The following is a 21305-nucleotide window of genomic DNA, read 5'->3' as shown; positions in this document are numbered from 1 at the left end:
CAGAACCCCAAACAAAAGGAATCCAAAGAGGACTACACCAAGACACATCATAATTAAAATGCCAAGAGCAAAAGACAAAGAGAGAATATTAAAAGCAGCAAGAGAAAAACAGTTAGTTACCTACAGGGGAGCACCCATACGACTGTCAGCTGACTTTTCAACGGAAACTATGCAGGCCAGACGGGAGTGGCAAGAAATTTTCAATGTGATGAATAGCAAGAACCTACAACCAAGATTACTCTACCCAGCAAAGCTATCATTCAGAATTGAAGGGCAGATAAAGAGTTTCACAGACAAGAAAAAGCTAAAGGAGTTCATCACCACCAAACCAGTATTATATGAAATGCTGAAAGGTATTCTTAAAGAAGAGGAAGAAGAAAAAAGGAAAGATAAAAATTATGAACAACAAATACATATCTATCAACAAGTGAACCTAAAAATCAAGTGAATTAAAAACCTGAGGAACAGAATAATCTGGTGAATACAATAGAATCAGGGGCATAGAAAGGGAGTGGACTGATAATTCTCAGGGGGAAAGGGGTATGGGGGGGTTCATAAAGAGACTGGACAAAAATCATACACCTATGGATGAGGACAGTGGGGGGTAGGTAAGGGCAGAAGGTGGGGTGGGAAATGGCTGGAGGGGAACTATGGGGGAAAAAAGGAGAAATAATTGTAATAATCTGAATAAAGATTTATTTAAAAAAAAAAAAAAAAGAAATAGTTTGGGAGATTCCTGAAATAAAACTTTGTAGGCAAATACCTACTCAAGTCTAGTGTGCTTTTTCTACTCAATAATGTCTGCAAGTTCAGGCAGCAATTATTAAACTTTTTCTGAACACAAAGGGAAGGTAATATCTACATGGTCAGCTGTGGAAAATTTTATATGGCTCACATGTGTTCAAATATCTATTTATTGGACTCCAATGTACATGGTAATTAAATCAAGTTTGGAGTGTCCATAAGGGAGGGAATAAATAGATATGCTTTAAACAGTAGAACCATATCAAAATTGAAGCCACTTAAATGGGGATAATTCCACTCCATTGGACTGATCCTCATGCCACCTAATTCTCTCCACCGCCTCTTTTGTTGATTTGAAGGTTTCTTCCTCTGTAATTATTTACTTCCCTGCATAAAAAAAAGGAAACATAAATACCAAGATGGTCTCCTTGGTGTAAATAGAAAGGAAACTGTTAGCAGTAAAGAAGATGAAGGAAAGAGAGTTGATAGTACAGAGCCCTAATGTATAGACTGCTTCTTTGATAGTTTAAGTGTTTCAAACTTTTAGAATAAAGATACAAGGTCAAGGAGGCATATACCATACAGATTCAGAAAGCTTGCTAAAGAAACCATGTTTTTCCCCCAACCCACCTTCCCAGTAATGTCACAATCACCTGCTCTGCTGCCTTTACTGAGATCACACCCCCTTTCTTAAAACAAACTGCTTGAATCCAGCTCCATCCCCACTACCATTTTGAATTTTTTTAAAAAGTCTTCAGATGAACAACTATCAAATACAAATTAATTTGGAGCCCATTCATCACTGGCCTTATTTCTAGAGAACCCTTACAAGATAAAACGTCAGTCTTAAAAGAGAGGATTTAGTCCTTCTTTCTTCAACAGGGAAGATTCACAAAGCCCCCACCGTGAAAAAGAAATTGAGTTTTCTTTATACTTTTTTCTATTTCCAAATTCATTGCTCTTCCCCTTATAGGAGCTTGCTAAAGATCATAGTCAACATTCACATCTAAAATAAAGAGGCCTGAGAGAAAAGCTCATGTAATCCCACTCCTTAAATATCACTAAGACATCTGAGATATTGTTTAGATTGTGGACTCTTACTTTGACATGCCAGCATAGGTAGATGGACAGACAAGCACATCAGATGTCACTGTTTGGCAGCTGATAAAAGTCAGTGGTGCTATAATACTAAGCACAGAGCCACTAGATTAGTCTGTGAGGGAAGGGGATGCCTCTTCCTTCCCTTCAATAGTGGGTTAAACCCAGCTGGCAACCTCCAGAATTACGGGTAAGTCCCTTCTTTATTCCTGCTCCCGTTTTGGGTTTTGTTTTTGTTTTTTGTCCAAATCAGAGGAGCATGTACAGAAGTGATCTTCAGATAAAAAGTTTGAAAGCCACAATGGTATTACAAAGATTTGAAGAGAACGTGCTCTATTCATTCCACTGAAACTGCAAGACATTAGAGAAAGGGTAGAAGAAAAAGTAGTTATGTGTTTTTATTTTTAAGTCATGATTTTTCCTTGCAAGGAGACACTTGAACTGACTAACTGTGGTGATATGCTTCAAAATATCCTCAATCAGTTTTTTCTGCAAGTTTGTGCTGTACTAGAGATAAGGAAAAAATGTTAAGATTTTTTAAAATAGGAGACTGACTAATATTTTATTTATGAAATATTTGATATTTATTTAACATAATTTAGAATAAAATAACTTTCATGTAATAGAATAGATTCTAGAATTGAATTGTTGAACAGTAACTACAAACATGAAGAAAAGCCTTTCACAATTACCTGTGGAAACATCTGTATAAAATTTAGTGAGATATAAACAAAATAAAACTTTTGAAAGAAAAAATTGAGCTTAAAAAATAAGTAATTTTTAACTATGTAGACCGATACAAAAATGAACAAGATAGTTGACATTACAGAAATATATATGAAGAAAAATAGGGGACTTTTTGGAAAAAATCTGCTGGCTATTAAACAGTTTATTCTTTGCTATTTGAAATGAATCTGAATCACTTGTCTGCCCAAAAAGGAATTTAGAAACCAAACTAGATTCAGTTCTGCAATGTAATAAATAAACCGATAACTACAAAACTACTTACCTTGAAATAGCCTTTTATTTTCTTTTTTAGAAAATCTAATTAAAGCCTCCTCTGGATGTTTTTCTCCAACAATTTAAAGGCCTAATATAGTTAATTACTAAAATGGAGTCTAGTTTAATATACTTGTGTTCAGAAACTTGAAGTTAAGGAATATATGACTTTTTAAGTCTTCTCAATAGAATCTTTGTCTTGGCTGTGTAGTTGCATTTTTGATCTTTTCCAAAACTGCTAGTTTTAATTTAAACTATATACACAATTAGGATGAAGTTGTCTGGAAATTTTTCATTAAAAATACTTTTTTCAAGATAGGAAATTAAATAAGATTTTGTTTTAATAATGACAATTTGGCTAATTTTTATCAGCTAAAAGTTTGATTTAGCATTATCTCAGTATTGGTTTAAACTATGTGAAACAAACTAAATGTGTTTTGAACTAAATTACCTGATATTTTTAACAAAAACAGAATCAATGATACAATTTACAGGACTAATCTTTGTAATGTCTGTATATAGTTCTGCTTAGATATACCATACTAATGGAAGAAATCAGAGGCAAATATAATTCCTTAAGATGATTTTAGTGACAAATAATTCCTCTAAGGAAAAATGGGGATCTACTATAGAAAGTCAGGTGAACCATTGTAGAGCTAGGTAAGAGAAATGGCACCCATCTTTTTTTGGTAAGGTAGAGGCTAGCTTCACAGTTGTCTTACTTCCTTCTGTACATCCTGTTTATCATTTCTAAAAAAAATAAAAGGAGCTAAAATAATGTTTAAATTAATCTAAAATACATATTAAACAGGTAAAAAATAAAAAGTAAAAATAAATAATTAAAAGAACATCAAGATCAATAACTAGATAGTATAATCTGAAAATAACAGAAAAAATCACAAATGGCTCTGGAATGCAGTTGGTGACATACGTTATATACATACAAAGAGACAAACACGTAGTCACTCCTTAATTATTGTCTACTTTGTACTATGGTCAATTTGAAATCAAGGGAAGGAAAAGAGGCAGTGAATTGTTAAGGTAAAAAAAATCCACTCACAGTTGTTAACAGTGAATTATAGATGTTCACTCTACTTTGTGAAATTGTGAAAGGGCAAAGGAGTAAATATGGACATTAGAGTAACATTCTTTACAAAATAAGCATATAGTTCCCCTTGATTTACCAAGACATCATTCATCACAGATCACCAGGACATGAATTAACTTGGGTATCAGAAGAGCTGTTCATTGGTTTTGATGAGCAATGGGAAGGATTCAAACTGAATGAAAGCTGACATGCTATATATTTAACTACTAATAATTTTTAAATAATTAAATTTCTGTGGTTAATTAAACAGTAGCCTCTGGACAATAAATAATCATGAGACATGGGAAAAGTCATTTGTGCAATGACAGAGAAAAAGGAAGTGTAGAAACAAGGAAAGTTCTACTCAGAGATAACCTTGAAAGCACATAAGCTCCTAAAGATGTTAAATAAACAGTACTGTTCTTTATGCAAATATTGTAACTGAATCATTTTCTCCTTTTGAAGGAAAGACATTCTTCAAGAGAAGGCCCCTCCATCAAAGCCAGGAACACAATATTCCCAGGATCTCAACAAGAAGGTGCAGACCAAGGTTGCTTCTGATTCCTTGCAACCTTCTATAATTCAAGGCTTGCAGTCCCAAATTCAAGACCTCAACTCTTCAGGAGCAAATCATTATAGTAATAAATTGCCTTCATCTCCCATATACCAACTAAGCATGTTTAACTACGAACGGCCAAAACACTTCATCCAATCCCAAAATCCATGTGGCTCCAGACTGCAGCCCCCTGGACCGGAAACCTCCAGCTACTCTAGCCAGACCAAACAGTCTTCCATTATCATCCAGCCCCGCCAGTGCACAGAGCAAAGATTTTCTGCTTCATCAACAGTGAGCTCTCACATCACCATGTCCTCTGCTTTCCCTGCTTCTCCCCAGCAGCCTGCTGGCTCCAACCCGGGCCAAAGGGTTACAGCCACCTATAACCAGTCCCCCGCCAGCTTCCTCAGCTCCATATTACCATCACAGCCTGATTACGGTAGCAGTAAAATCCTTTCCACTGTGGACTCCAAGTAAGTGAGTTTTTAAAATATATGCATATGGATATATACTACATATACAGTGTCCGAAGATGGTGGGGACAGGGGGAGGTAATGCTGTAGTCATTCTTCACTATCTAAAAAGGCAATGTGACCTCAATGTCTCATCCCAAAATTCTCCTAGAACACCTTGAACCAGAGTACTGGCAATAAGAGGTCATCTGACCTATTATGCAGTGTCCAGGCTGAGCTGAATCAAATCATCTGTGACCCCATACAATTACCCATTATTTTCCACCTTCAAAAAGTATTTCTAATATATCAAGGACAGTGACTATTGCCCCAGTCCTAAGCTAAGTTCCTCATGCTGTAAATTTAATTGCTCTGGTTCTGGGCTCAGCTGAGATGAAGAACACCTGCCTGCTCATCTTCAGATAGGATTTCCTCTCACATAAGCAAAGGCTATTAAATTTCTTCTCAGTCCCTATCTTTCTTCCTATCCATTTTCCCCTCTGTTGAATATTCACTTGGCTAAAAAGAAAATCTGGGATTCAGACACTAAAGTGTATGACTTTTCCTTATCATGATCAGAAAAAAAGGCTTGAATAGATACAAGTTTACAACCTTAAGGTTTCCTTTGATGATTAAAACCACACTTTGTTCAAATTGGTTAGGCTGATCTAAACACAGGGAAGAATACCTGCAGCCTTATGCAAGCATGTACTATTTTCACAGTCCTAAAACTGTAGTAGGAGAACCTGATACGAAGGACATAGTGGTTGTGCTTTTTTTAAAACATGAACTGAATACTTTGTGCTTATGTAAAGTTAGGGCTATCAGTTTTCCTATTCCTTGGCTGGCTAGAACATCAGAGAATTAAATCAGAGGCATCTGAAAAAATTGTCTGATGGAATGTGTTTGTTGCAGGCTTACTGACAAATTTGCAGACATTCTTGCTAATTTCTCTCAGTCTTCTCTAGAGGCTAATTTTTTTTTTCTAGAGATTACTATTGTTGGTGACTATTCTGGAAACCTAGTTGAACTGACTATAGCATTCAACCTGCAAAGAAAACTTTTTAATATTTTTAAGAATAAAAACCAAAAATATTTGTTAAAATCCTGTCTACTAGGCTGAAGCATTTGAAATGGCTAATAGTCTATTTTAACCTAAAAAATGGCATGTCATATGATTGATCTAATATATTTATTTTAGTGGGGGGCGGGGGCGAAAGAAACATTAATTTATTGTTCCACTCATGTATGCATTCATTGGTTGCTTCCTGTATGTGCCCTACCTGGGAATTGAACCCACAACTTGGTGTTATTAGGATGATGCTCTAACCAACTGAGCTACCCAGCCAGGGCTCAACCTAATAATTTTAAAAGGTATATTCAAGAATTAAAAGCCCTCTCTTTCTTTTCCCTACCAAATTTCCATTATGTCAATTATAACATATGGTAGATTTTCCTTGTAAGATTTTTATCCAATGATCTTTTTCCATCTAACTTTCAGTGATTTCCACATTTCTTATATGAGCATTTTAAAATCTAAAATAACCTTTTCTGACTATATTTTTCTTAATAAAGTCCTACTCCAAATTCCTGCCCAGAAAAGAAAGCCATCAAATAAATATTACCGAGCCTCAACCATATGTGTACAAAACTAACAAGAGACAAAGAAAGGCAAAAATGGAGAGGATAAGAAATAAAACATAGGAGGTCCCCAAACCAGAGATCAAAGATCCAGCTTTAGCTGTTCCATTTTCAGCAACCACAGATAACCCTTTTAATCTGCCCACAGCCACTTGATACTCATTCTATGCCCAGCTGCACAGGGTGGAAAGCTCTGGGCCTTTGAACATTTGTGCGCAACTCCCTCATTGTTATGCTGGGCTTAAGTTTGCCATGTCTTCTAAAATAATCTCTTGGATTCTGACCTAGAGAAGTTTGAAAGTTTTATTTAGCTTTTCATCAGTAGGAAACCCTTAAGTTGATCAAACCACTAACTAGAAACTGAGAGGAACTCTTTAATTCTTATTATTCCTTCCAAAAACTTTGCTGTGTGATATTCAGCAACTTTACCTTACCCACTCAGTGATTCAGTTTCCTGATTCATAACAAAATTAAGGATTTGGGTGATAACAATAGGAAAAAAGACCTATACAGCAGTGTGCAAGTATAAGTTTATAAATATAACACTTAAGCCATCTGAACTGGTAATAATGGGTGTATTCAGTGAATAAAGTGGCTGATTCTCAGGCTTGGTTTTGATAATCCCTCAAGATTTCTCAGAGATATTATGAGAGTTTGAAAAAAGAATTATTTAATACTAATTCACTCTAACAAATGTGTGACTTTTATAAAGATGATAGGTTAGTATTAAAAAAAAGTAGGCTAGCCGAAACCGGTTTGGCTCAGTGGATAGAGCGTCGGCCTGCGGACTGAAGGGTCCTGGGTTCGATTCCGGTCAGGGGCATGTACCTTGGTTGCGGGCACATCCCCAGTGGGAGGTGTGTAGGAGGCAGCTGATCGATGTCTCTCTCTCATCGATGTTTCTAGCTCTCTGTCCCTCTCCCTTCCTCTCTGTAAAATATCAATAAAATATATATATTTTTAAAAAAAAGTAGGCTATTTTAACTTCATACAGTTGGAGGAACAGATCTATAAAACCAAAGGAATTTTACTACTTCAACCTGAGAATTCAATCGCAAAACAAACAAATGAACAAAGAACAAAAACAAAAAAACTATTTATTTAAACACTTGGTTTGGCTATTTACTTTACCTTAATTAAGGATTAATATAGACAATCTTAAAGATCTGAAATGTAAGAAAGGGAAATGTGTATCACCAATTTTCATTACAGAGCATCTTGAATACAATAAAAAACATTCATTCATTCAACTGATAGTATTACCTATACCCAAGCTCTGTTAGTGGATATAAATGATACGATAATGAGCAATAAGACATTTTTTTCAGTTATGTTTACAATCTAGAGATTACTAACCAAGTCTCCAAAGCCTACAAAAATTAAAATTCTGGCTCCATTCAGAGAAGATACATTTCCACTTAGCTTACTAATTCTTTTTTTTCTTTTTGTTAATCCTCCGACTAGGATATTTTTTCCATTGCTTTTCAGAGAGAGTTAAAAGGGAAGATGGAAGGGGAGAGAGAGAAGAGAGAAACATCAATGTGAAAAAGATACATCGACTGGTTGCCTGCTGAAGGCACCCCTACCAGGGGTGGGGAGTGAACCAGCAACCCTGGTATGTGCCCTTGACCAGGAATCCAACTGGCCACCCTTCATTGTGAGGGCTGATACTCCAACCACTGAATTACACTGGCCAGGGCACAAATTCTTTTAATGATCATTGAGAATATTTGAATAAGAATATGTCACAGAACAGAGCAAGTCTGCCTCATCTGGGTAACTGGAGAATGTTTATTATACTAATTGTAAAACATTCATTGAAGGCCACTTTCCCCACATTAAATAGATATAAGCTAGCACTTATATGGCCCTAAGTGAATAAACGATGTGAAATATGAACAAAGCACTGTGAAAACTGTACCTAACAGAACTAATAATATAGGAGTCTCTAAACACTACCTCTGCTCTCCATCAGAATCAACAAGGGAACTCTCGGAGGACCAAGAACATCTTAGAAGGAAATTTAGGATCAGAACTTAAAATAAGAATTTAAACCAAACTCTTCAACTGCTATTCAAATTTGCTTCCTTTTTCTCCAAATCTCCCCTTTTTTTTAATCTTACATTTCTTTCTCCTTCCTCCCCTAGTCATTCCTTTCTTTCTCCAAATATCATTTCAGCAACATTAAAGAAACTGTCATTACTGTAGAAGCTATTTGTTATATAGTGCCATATTTGCATTTTCTAGAATAAGAAATTAATAGGAGCCCTGGCCAGTGTTGCTCAGTTGTTTGGGCATCATCCCATGCACTGAAAGGTCACCGGTTCAATTCCAGGTCAGGGCACATACATGCCTGGGTTGCTCATTTGATTCCCAATACAGAACATGCAAGAGGCAACCAATCGAAGTTGCACTCTCACATGGATGTTTCTCCCTCTCCCTTCCTCTCTAAAAATCGATTTTAAAAAATCTTTAAAAAGAAAAAAAGAAATAGGAATTGGAAATTAATAGAAAATCCAATGGCTATGCAAACTGTACACTCCATTTAGCAACAGAATAGTCACTAAATATCAGTGGTTATACTGGTAAATGTGTAACAATCAGCTGAAGGAAAGAGCCATGATCTGTAGTACTTAACAATTTCCCTGGTGTAGATATTCCCACGACCACTAATTCAACCACATCATGAGATCACAGGGAGCTGGGAAGAAATGCTAAAAATCAGCCCTCTTGAGCCCATATGAGTCAAGCACATCACTGCTTCATATCCACCTATAAATCAAACTTAGGAAATTCAGTTTTAAGATTAGAAGTGCTCTCAAGCTACAAGTAACTAGACTTACTCTCACTTCTTAGGGAAGATCTTCAAGGAAGGACATGCTCCTTGCATCTAATCTAAATTATTCCTCCTGCTACTTAATTTTCACTTGCCAAAACTTAAAGAAACAAAAAAGCTGGTAACAACTCTTATAAAATCCTTCTTGTTACTAGGGGAAACTGGTGTTTGTATTAATACTAGTAGTACTAAGTGTTAGATTCAATCTATCTAAAGGTAACTGACAAAATAAGGCCAAGTCTCTTTTAGATACAAATCTCTCTCTCTTTTTATTATTTTATTTTTTGGGGGTAATGTATTTTGAGTAAACAAAAACAAAAACAAACCTCATAGATAACAGTACGGTCATTACCAGAGGGAAATAGGGTTGTGGGAAGCAGGAGAGAGTAAAGGAGTGATGGAAATAAATGGTGATGGAAAGAGACATGAATTGGGATAGTACAATATACATATGATCTATTATAGAATTATAAACCTATATAGTTTTATTAACCAATGTAATCCCAATAATTCAATTTAAAAAATACACATCTTAAATATCTTCTTTTTTAAAAAATCTTTTTATTTTTAAAGCTATCAACAACCCTCAGTTGGCCAATCTGTGAATGCTAAGCCATCCCAAAGTACAAATGCTAAGCCCACACCAAGGACTCCTGACCATGAAATACAAGGATCAAAAGAAGCTCTGATTCAAGATTTGGAAAGAAAGCTAAAATGCAAGGACAGCCTTCTTCATAATGGAAATCAAGTGAGCAAGAAGTCTATTTTATACAAAAAGCCTATTAAACTATAAAATCTAATCTCAATAAGAAAGGTCTTTCTGTCTCACATATCTATGACCGTATAATCAGCAAGGAATAGGATAATCCTTTTTTAAAGGAATATTTGGGTCCTATTTAATATTTCTCTGCATGAAATCACCTCTTTGGTATGGAGTAGTAAAAAATGAAGCAAATGAAAAAATCAATCTGAATGATTTAATAAATATTTTCTGTTTTAAGCATTACCTCTCATAAAATATGTCTAATGACCAAATAGGAAATACTGTCAACCTGACTTCTTCATATATTTGGTATATATTATTGATGGACAAATAGCTATAATTTTTATTATGTAACTCTTACTATGTACATTGTATTTAGTCACCTATCTTTGAAACAGTACTATATGCCTTTAACCCAAACACATTTAATATACCAGTTGCACTGCTTTCAGCCAGAAGTCAGTAAGTCAAATATTCAGTGTTCATTTAATACAAGTTCTTTCTGAAAGTGAGGACATGCAGTACTATTTTCAAAGACAGAGATGATTGGAACATATACAAGAAGGAAGGGAAAGAATTTCCCTTGACTTGGGAGAGCCATATTCAAGGGTGATTATGCCTGCTGTTCCAAGGAGCAAAAAGAAAACAAGCGAATATCACAGATGAGAGAAGTGGTACTAGAGTAGAAGGAAAGGCTTTGAATGAAAGAAAATACTTTTTAAAACATAGCATCTACCTATAATTCTAAACACAGAACTATACTTTTTTGGTAAAATTAGTAGTGGTTTTAAATTAAACCTGTACAAACAACTTATATTAAATCTCATTACATTCTCCTTAATGACATTTCTTTAAAGCGGCTAACATATGAGGAGAAGATGGCTCGCAGATTGCTAGGACCACAGAATGCAGCTGCTGTGTTTCAAGCTCAAAATGACAGTGAGGCACAAGATTCACCACAGGTAAATTAAAATAATCTTTATCTAACTGGAGTCCTTTTTGTGTGTATGATTTTTAAATATCTGCTTTCTAAATGTTTATAAATAGCATTCAAAGTAAAAATCAATAGATTCCCTGGGAGAGGCCGTGATAGGCTAAAATATACATATCAAGTTTTATTTTTACCCCATTTTCTGGTGGTTCTAATATCACCATAAGAAATGTCACATGCCCAGCCAGCATGGCTCAGTGGTTGAGTGTCGACCTGTGAACCAGGAGGTCACAGTTCAATTCCCAGTCAGGGCACATGCCCAGGTTGTGGGCTCAATCCCCATTAGGAGTACAGGAGGCAGCTGATCAATAATTCCTTCTCATCATTGATGTTTCTATCTCTCTCCCTCCCGCTTTCTCTCTCTGAAATGAATAAAAATATATATATTTTTATAAACACTTTAAAATGAAGGTGGTGGTACCAGGAAAAGAGACAGCAGCAAAATATATCATTATGAAATCAGAAAATATAAATCCTACATTTTTGTACACTTTTTGTAAACAAAATATCATCAAACTATGTATAATTGAAGTATAACATCTACGAATACAAATATATACATATTCAAACCACCTTAAAAGGACAAAGTAAAAAACTTACTAAAATGTTTTCAGCTTAAAAATGTAATACTGCCGAAACCGGTTTGGCTCAGTGGATAGAGCGTCGGCCTGCGGACTGAAAGGTCCCGGGTTCGATTCTGGTCAAGGGCATGTACCTTGGTTGCAGGCACATCCTCAGTGGGAGGTGTGCAGGAGGCAGCTGATCGATGTTTCTCTCTCATCGATGTTTCTAGCTCTCTATCCCTCTCCCTTCCTCTCTGTGAAATATCAATAAAATATATTTAAAAAATAAAAATAAAAAAAAAATGTTGTAAAAATGTAATACTTATAAATCCCTCAAGCTTCCCACATACCTTTTTAAAAAAACAATGTGAATCTTCTAATGTCAGAGATGATGACCCAAATTTTTGGAAATTTTGAGTTTAACTGAATTATTTTTAATTTTTACAAAAAAATAGTTGATTTGCTTGATCACTGAATTGTTTTGACATTTAGCTTAGAAAATCTTACAGCCAGCCAAAAATTGTGAGTTTTAAGAATTTTGTTTTAAAATGACAAAATACCTTAAACATATTCATCCAAAAATAAATTATTTGTAATGATCTGCTGTGTTGCTGTACAGATGTTTTTCAGATATTTGAGTAGGAACTATATTTTTCACTTCTTTGTATCTCCCATTAAGAACAGTGAAATATACAAATAGGCATGAAATATTTCATCAGTTTATTAATTCTACTATAATTTCCATCAATTCCTGATTTTACTTTCAAATAGAAATAATTTTCTGGTGCTCAGATAATAAATTCTAAAAGATGTTTGCTTAAATATAGCTTTATTAAGCAGGAAGTAACTAATGCTGTTTTTCAAAGACTTTTCATAGCTCTACACATGTCTTCCATGATGTCCATCAGGATTTTGTGTCATGAGCTAAAAAGAGAAGTATTTTCCAGTCTAATATGTGTTTACTGCTGTTGGTGCCACTTTTGAGCAGCAGGTATAATACCCTGAATCTACTGCCAACAAAACTGACTTCATGTCTATTCTTGTTTTACTAAAGGACAATCTGTACTATGTGCTCCCATTTCAAATATACCAGAGGGACACATCATCCTTTGTCAAAAAAATTGTCATCTAGCCCAGCTGGCATGGCTCAGTGGTTGAGTGTCGACCTAGGAACCAGGAGGTCACGGAACAATTCCTGATCAGGGCATTGCCCGGGTTGTAGGCTCAATCCCCAGGCAGCCAATCAATGAGTCTCTCCCATCATTGATGTTTCTATCTCTCTCTCCCTCTCCCTTCCTCTCTGAAATCCATAAAAATATATATATTTTTAAATAGTCTTCTGAAAAATGAACCACTATCAACTCAGTCTCATAAATCATGCCTGTGGAACAGTCTTATTAATTCTGGCGATTTCTTGCTAGAATATTAACAATGGGATACTAAGTTTTTAAAAATGTTCTCTTCCTCTTCATAGCTTGCTACACAACTTGAGAAGTAGTATGTATAATGGATAAGGTTAGTGCAGTATGTTTTAAATGTTTAAAAGCTAAATATATAGAACTGACCGTAACTGTAAAAATACAGTCAACAGAGAAATGTTCCTTTCAACTACAACTACTTAGTTCTACTTCATTTCAAGTTAACAATTGTATGTTAACATTATCACTGTTTTAATTTCAAGCAGCACAATTCAGAACATGCACGGTTGCAAGTTCCTACGTCACAAGTAAGGTAAAAAATAATTTAATTTTAAATATATATTTTGCTATCTAAAAATTTTTAGCTTAAAAATGTAATACTTATAAAGCTCTCAAGCTTCTCACATACCTTTTATAAAAAACAATATGGATTTTCTAATGTCAGAGATGGTGACCAAAATTTTATCTGGCCCTGGCCGGTGCTGCTCAATGATTAGAGCATCAGTCCATACACCAAATGGTCATGGGTTCAATTCTCAGTCAAGGGCATATACCTGGGTTGCAGGTTTGATCCCCAGCCCCCGTTGGGGTTCATGTGGGAGGCAATCAATTGATGTGTCTCTCTCACATCAATGTCCCTTCCCCTCTATCCTCCTCTCTCTTTCTCCCTCTCTCTCCCCTTTCCTCCCTTCCACTCTCTAACCAATGAAAAAATATCTTTGGGTGAGGATTAACAACAACAAAATTTTTTTATCTGTTAAGGCCCGGGCTGGGTAGCTTAGGCAGCGGTCGCCAACCGGTGGTCCGCAGACCACTGGTGGTCCATGAGGTCTGAAAGGTTGGCGACCTCTGGTTTAGAGCATCATCCTGATATGCCAAGGTTGCGGGTTCCATCACTATTCAGGGCACTGTTAATTATTAGAACTATCTTAGGGGACGTTTTTAAAATGTGTTCGTCAAATAAGCCAGGACCACGTTTCCATGTTAAACAACTTTTTCATGATAATGGAAACCCAATTCTAACAATATTTGCATGTGATAAGAATTATCCATGGGGTACGCTGCATATTAGTAGATCAGTTTCTTCACCAATTCATGGCACTGTAAAAAAGAAAGAGTGCAATTTGTACCAAATGTTTCTAAACTGCTACCATTTCTAACAGTTATCAAATATTCCACAGCTAAATACAACCCTAAGGCCTTTCTCCATTGTTATTATAGTATCAAACAGTATATAGACTCTGGGGTTTCAAATTTGATGGCTAAACTATGTTTGTGTGAAAGTAAGAACAATGACAACTTTTTGCATAGTAGTTATTAAAATACTTTTGTAGAAGTAGATCATCTTCAAGGGGAGGTGTGAATGATGAGGATGCAATCCAGGAGAAATTTTACCCGCCTCGTTTCATTCAAGTGCCAGAGAATATGTCAATTGAAGAAGGAAGATTCTGCAGAATGGACTTCAAAGTAAGTTTCAAACTATTGGAAGAAAATTAACAATGGGATACTAAGTTTTTAAAAATGTTCTCTTCCTCTTCATAGCTTGCTACACAACTTGAGAAGTAGTATGTATAATGGATAAGAACACAAATGCTGGAGCCAAGCTTACCTGGGTTTGAATCCTGGCTCTGCCACTTTTCAGCTATGTAACCTTAGACAAGTCATTTAACCTCTCTGTGCTTTTGTCTCATCTGTAAAATGAGAATAACAAATGTACCTACTTCATAAAGTTGTTTGAGGATTAACTGAGTAAATAAGTATAAGGTATTCACAATAGTGCCAACCACCTAATGAATACTCCAAGTCAGTGGTCGGCAAACTCATTAGTCAACAGAGCCAAATATCAACAGTACAACGACTGAAATTTCTTTTGAGAGAGAGCCAAATTTTTTAAACTTACACTTCTTCTAACGCCACTTCTTCAAAATAGACTCGCCCAGGCCGTGGTATTTTGTGGAAGAGCCACACTCAAGGGGCCAAAGAACCGCATGTGGCTCACGAGCCGCAGTTTGCCGACCACTGCTCTAAGTGAAGCTATAATAATAGGATTTCAAAATTAGAGTGCCTCTTTAGTTCTCCATTAAGAAATTCAAGCAACCCTGCTTTTTCCCTGCCTAGAAGAGTTCTTCAAGCTAGACCAGCTTTTCCTACAATTTCATTATCCTCATTTTGGAGAATTTTTTCTTATAAAACGCTTTTCTGGATTGAAAAACATTTTATAAGAATGAAAGCCAGTGTGTAGACTTAATTGTTAAGGCTTATATAAGAACACTTAACAAACTGCCACTCATACACCAGAACTACAGCTCAAGAACACTGTTTTGGAAAGGTTATTCATTAGATCAGCAAGCCTCAGATATATGTGCTTCTGGGACTGCTTTTGCAGTCACCATTAGCCAGAAAAGCCATATGACTTCCATATTCCTTAATTAAAAGATCTTAAAGAGCCTGAGGTTGCACATGAAAGAGCTAGATGTGGTTTAAGATAGTCATAAAATATTATATTAATTTGAAGAGTTTTCATTTATACTGTTCTGTTAAAAATTATTGAAAGTAAATACCTTTTTAAGCTCTTGTTTTGCATTTTCAATCACAAACCCACTCGGGTACTGAAATTGTTAAAATTCATAGACAAATGGGTTCCAGTGATGCTATCATTTAAAACTGTTATCTCCCTTATGTTTTCATTTCTAGGTGAGCGGACTGCCAGCTCCTGATGTGGCATGGTATCTAAATGGAAGGCCAGTTCAATCAGATGATTTTCACAAAATGATAGTGTCTGAGAAGGGCTTTCATTCACTCATCTTTGAAGTGGTCAGAGTTTCAGATGCAGGGGCTTATGTATGTGTGGCTAAGAACAGAGCAGGAGAAGCCACCTTTACTGTGCAGCTGGACATCCTAGGTAAGCCCTCCAAGAGATCACAAAGTATCTTTAAACCTGCAGTATTAAAAAAGAAAGTATTAAAAAAGAAAATCCTAAAGGACTTCATAGTTAAGGTTAATGTCCACACTATACAATCCAGTAGAACCCCAGTTTTTACCCAAAAGCCACGAATGAGGTGGGAGTATGAGGGGGATAATATTCTTGAGGAAAACTCAGTGAAATTAGAATAATAGATCTACCACCAGAGCTTTTCTGGAAAGGAAATAAATCAGTGGTACAATTTAAGGCAGACCAAATAAGATAGTAGCGTTTCTATAGATGTAACTAACAGGTCTTAAAGTGAAAAATTTTACTCTAATCATTTCTCTGGTCTACAATCTAAAATAATCAATCTGACACATTTTCACAGAATTGTCATAATCATGCATAGTTTAAAACTGAAGAGTAAATGTCAACTTTTACCTTAGACTGTGTTCCTTTTACTAGGACACTCATCTGTAATTATGATAACAAAAACATGCCTACTAGTTTAGAAAACATGTATGGCAAAACTCGTATCTTAAATGTTCTTTGTAAGGCTGTTCTCATAAAGTTGATGTTCTATTTTAAATTATTACAATTTAAGTGCTTTAAATATATCACATTTGTAATGGTTTAAGCCATGGTATAGCACATAAAAGAGTTTGCTATTATTCGTTTTTTGTTATATAAAAGCTTGACAACTTGAAAAATTTTCTTCAGTTTGTATTCTACCCAGATCAATGAAAACTCTTTAAAATTATTCTATGATATAATAAGGGACCTTGGTCTAAGAGAAAAATGGGTGATCTAGAAATCAAAAATAAAAAGTCAAGTGATTAAGTTTTGAGCAAATCCTCCTTGTGCCAATAGTTCCAGAAATACCAAAATGTTAGAGCTGAAAGAGACCTTGGCAGGCATCTGTCCAATCTCATTTCTCCTTCAGAAAAGCTAGGGTTATGGTATTATAGTATCATTTCCTCTTATCCCTCAGGTATTTGAAGAAAAGACATAATTATTGACATTTGTATGTTATTTTATTGTTTACAAAGTGCTTCTTCATTCATTATCTCAATTGATCCTCACAATAATTTTGTATGGTAAGCACAGCAGTCACTATTACTTGGGTATTGTATTATTTTACAATGGATAACACTGAGCCTCAGAGAAACTAAACAAAATTTTTCAGAAGTTGGCATGGCTAATGGAGCAAATAGAGAATTTGAACCCAAGTTGATGGTACTCATTTGCACCACTCATACTGCCTCTCTATAGATGACATGATAAATGACAATAAGACTTAAATTCTTTGAATGAAACATGATTATAAATACAATGCATCATTACCTTACAGTTTTTGAACTCTGAATTGTATCATACAACTAGAGGCCCGGTGCACGAAATTTGTGCACGAAGCGGGGGGGGTGTCCCTCAGCCCAGCCTGCACCCTCTCCAATCTGGGACCCCTCTCACAATCCAGGACTGCTGGCTCCCAACTGCTTCTGCCTGCCAGCCTGATCACCCCCTAACCACTCCCCTGCCAGCCTGTTTGCCCCTAACTGCCCTCCCCTGCAGGCCCGGTCACCCCTAACTGCCCTCCCCTGCAGGCCTAGTCCCCCGCAACTGCCCTCCCCTGCAGGCCTGGGTCCCCCCTCAACTGCTCTTCTCTGCAGGCCCGGTCGCCCCCAACTTCCCTCCTCTGTCGGCCTGGTCACCCCTAACTGCCCTCCCCTGCAGGCTTGATCGCCCACAACTGCCCTCCCTTGCAGGCCTGGTCCCTCCCAACTGCCCTCCCCTGCTGGCCAGATCACCCACAACTGCCCTCCCTTGCAGGCCTGGTCCCTCCCGACTGCCCTCCCCTGCTGGCCATCTTGTGGTGGCCATCTTTGACCACATGGGAACAGCCATCTTGTGTGCTGGAGTAATGGTCGATTTGCATATTACTCTTTTATTAGATAGGATGGTATTGTATATTATTTTAGCTAAAGCTAAAACATGAAGCTTCCAATCTTTTTTACTTTTAAAAACTTTTATATCAACATACAAGTTTCACAATACTTTGGTTTGACTTAATATCTTTTTTATAATATTTCAAATACTTGATTTTTTATTAATATGTAGCAAAAGAACATAGAAGAGCACCAATGTTTATCTATAAACCACAGAGCAAAAAAGTTTTTGAGGGAGACTCAGTGAAGCTAGAATGCCAAATCTCAGCTGTACCTCCACCAAAACTTTTCTGGAAAAGAAATAATGAAATGGTACAATTCAACACTGATCGAATAAGGTAGGATAAGTATTTCAAGATTTAACTGTAATTTACTTTGGTTAATCCAGTTATACTTTGAAATGCATTATAAATGGCATGAATGTGATCTCAATTTGTCTCGTTTTTAAAACATATATAGAAATATAAACTTCATTAAGCTAGAATCCACTAATCAGAAATTTAAAGCATAAAGTAGGCTAGCATTTACCTTGTTACTAACAATAAACAAAGATGGCTCAAAGAAATAGATGATATAAACAAGATTTGGTGTGGGGATATTTAATTCAAGAAAACGAATAGCTATTTGGCAATGACTAAATATAGCCTCAGAATTCCCAAATGCTTCTTTTTCTTATTAGTCTGACTTTGTAGATCATGAACATCACAAATAAAACTTTCACAGGAAAATTAACTCCTATACTTTCATTTTTTAATTGTTTCTTTTCAGCTTATATCATGATAACTCTGGTAGAGTTACTTTACTGATAAAAGATGTAAACAAGAAAGATGCTGGGTGGTATACTGTGTCTGCAGTAAATGAAGCTGGAGTGATCACATGTAACACAAGATTAGATGTTACAGGTATGTCACACTGATATAAAGCATTAAGTCAAGTGTTATAAATAACTTTACCCGGAAGTCACAAGTCCCAGCATAGCACAAAATCTAAGGGATTTTTCCTATATATATAATCAGTTTTGTTTTCTTTTTCTTTTCCTAGTCTGATATGAATGCCTGGTGCAACCCATTTGTTTAGATTTTCTAAATTAATTTTTTTTTTTTTTTGCTCTATTTTAGCCCGTCCAAACCAAACTCTTCCAGCTCCTAAACAGTTACGTGTTCGGCCAACTTTCAGCAAATATTTAGCCCTTAATGGAAAAGGTTTGGATGTGAAACAAGCTTTTAACCCTGAAGGAGAGTTTCAGCGTCTGGCAGCTCAATCTGGACTCTATGAAAGTGAAGAACTTTAATAACTTCACCAACATTGGAAAGCACAGCTACACTATTAGTAATATATTCAATTAAAGTTCTGAAATAAATCCATAGCTGTATTAACAGATTATGGCTTTCATTAGGTAATAAAACTAATGTACATTTATAATATTATTTATCCTTTGACTCTTGCACATTCTATCTACTTCTCTGGCTTGTGAAGCCAACAGAAAATCCGGGTACCTGGTTTGTAATTGTAGAAGACTACCTTAAAATGTGGGATTTTAGACATTTAAATCATACATTTAACAATTACAGGTTATGAATTAATATCAACTTTTTAGACACAACTATTGCTAATAATAAGATTTACTGGTACTTCTTTCTAAATACTGTTTTACCCATTTTCTCTTATATGAATACTAACATGGTATTAGATTATCTGAGTGTTCCAAAGTTTTATGTCAAAAAGAATAAAATTTCAATTACTTAAAACGACTGTCTTCTCTTCACAAAAAGTCTAGATCTTTAACATAAAACTTCTGGTTTTTATTTATCAAACAACTAGCAAACCTTAAGAATAACAAGTTCCAAAAGAACAACAACATTATATTCCCGAATGGTGTGTCTTCTTGGTAAAAACTCACGGCTCAATTTCTCCTGAAACTGGGCTAGATTTTCCAAAGTTTGCACTTCAAAAGCATGAGGAAATCTCTCCTGAAATTCTCATTAACCAAATAAGTAGCTACTTCTTCAAGACCTTTGAGACTACTGAACTCAATAGAGTAAGAACAGTTTGTAGTCATCTGCTTAATTCTTATATTTAATATAAATCTGAGTAGCTGTATTTTGGGGTTTTTTTCCTCCTACATTTCAAGTTCAGATAACCTGTTACATTAAAACATACTTTTGTAAGCATCTGAGAGTCTAAGCACAGGAAAGGGCAGATCCTTTTATTAAACTATACTTAAGCTAGGACAGCAGCCTTTTCTTTTTCTCCGGCCCCTGTCCAATGGCTGTTAGGCCTCCCCTGTTCCTTTTATCATTGGTAGCCTCTGACCCTCCCTGCTGTGTGGCCTAGTTTTGCTTTTTATCTGCACATAAAACAGCATTTATCAACATCAGTCTACATCTCTTTCAGGAAAATAACAAAAATGGCTTTATTTCTTTACTTTCAAAACAGCTTGATGGTTTTCTTTGCTGGCTGCCCTAGGGCCCTTCAATTGATTTCCGTTGTCCTTTCCTTTTACCAACGTGAGAGTCCCCTCGGTCTCACATCCTGGCTGGCTTTGGATGCCTTAATTTACAGCCAGATTTGTTTGGCCTTTTCTACAGCTGGTTTTCAAATCTTCCTCATCTTTGCAAAGCTTCAGGGACAGATGTGAGTCTGGGCTCCCAAGGAGTACTGTTTTTCGGCCTGCCTTTTACATAATCACTGCAAAGCTGGATTATTATTTATTTATTTATTTACCTATTTTAACGTTCCCTTTAGCCATACCGAGTGGAAAAGGAGGGTGGAAGCTATTTCTGGCAACATCTCTCGGCTAATAACCAGTTTCTAACAAGAGCAGCGGCAGCAGGGGGTCTTGGTTATGCATGGAGCCCAGGCGTCCAGCGGGCCTGGCCCCAGCCAGCCTGGACTGTGGTAAATTAGCCTCTCGGCACCCTCGGTTTCTTCAGACCTAAAATGAGGACGAAACACCTACCTTTCAAGAAGGGGTGTGTGAAGACCAAACAAGCCAATAAATATTAAAAGTATTCAACAAAGAATAGCCCGTTATAATTAGGTACTACTATTTTTATGATTAGCCGCAGGCCCAAAGCCAGGTTTGCCCTAGAAGTCACCCTCCGCTGGAGGCAAACGCCGCAATCTCCAACCCCGCCTCGGGCGAAGCCCTTCTAGACGGTCCTCGGTGCGCACGCGCGCTTACAACCTGTAGCGCGGCTGGCGCCCCTCGCGGAGCTGCAAGCTCGCGCAGGCGCAGGAGCGAGGAGGCTCGCGCAGGCGCCGCAGACCTGGGGAAGTTGAGCCGGCATCTCTCCCAGGTCCGCC

The 21305-nt window shown here is 36.4% G+C and overlaps 1 protein-coding gene across 7 annotated transcripts; it reads left to right on the top strand.

The window, feature by feature from the left end:
- Nucleotides 1-1899: 1899 nt before the first annotated feature.
- On the top strand, nt 1900-19751 carry MYOT (myotilin). Of its 7 annotated transcripts, none has more exons than XM_080672313.1 (11): nt 1939-2032; nt 4394-4566; nt 4824-4957; nt 9987-10161; nt 11034-11138; nt 13415-13461; nt 14483-14615; nt 15843-16050; nt 18172-18337; nt 18768-18901; nt 19118-19751. In XM_080672313.1, the coding sequence occupies exons 5-11, from the start codon at nt 11055-11057 to the stop codon at nt 19288-19290; spliced, it is 945 nt and encodes a 314-aa protein (XP_080528439.1). In that variant the 5' UTR covers nt 1939-2032; nt 4394-4566; nt 4824-4957; nt 9987-10161; nt 11034-11054; the 3' UTR covers nt 19291-19751. The 7 variants fall into 7 exon arrangements, with proteins under 7 accessions (XP_080528433.1, XP_080528434.1, XP_080528436.1 ...); XM_080672312.1 differs by having other exon boundaries at nt 1945-2032; nt 4394-4466; nt 4827-4957; XM_080672311.1 differs by having other exon boundaries at nt 1945-2032; nt 4394-4466.
- The last annotated feature ends 1554 nt before the right edge of the window (nt 19752-21305 follow it).

This window comes from Plecotus auritus, assembly GCF_963455305.1.
Source record: "Plecotus auritus genome assembly, chromosome: 6".
Classification (NCBI taxonomy): domain Eukaryota; kingdom Metazoa; phylum Chordata; class Mammalia; order Chiroptera; family Vespertilionidae; genus Plecotus; species Plecotus auritus.
Note: the sequence above shows the minus strand (reverse complement) of the source record. Positions and strands in the feature narration are given on the sequence as shown.

Excerpts from the sequence above, each read along its gene's own strand:
- MYOT (XM_080672307.1), top strand. The coding sequence starts at position 4,605 with ATGTTTAACTACGAACGGCCAAAACACTTCATCCAATCCCAAAATCCA. Across the intron at positions 4,958-9,986 it reads CTTTCCACTGTGGACTCCAA|CTATCAACAACCCTCAGTTG; the intron begins GTAAGTGAGTTT and ends TTATTTTTAAAG. Across the intron at positions 16,051-18,171 it reads TGTGCAGCTGGACATCCTAG|CAAAAGAACATAGAAGAGCA; the intron begins GTAAGCCCTCCA and ends ATTAATATGTAG.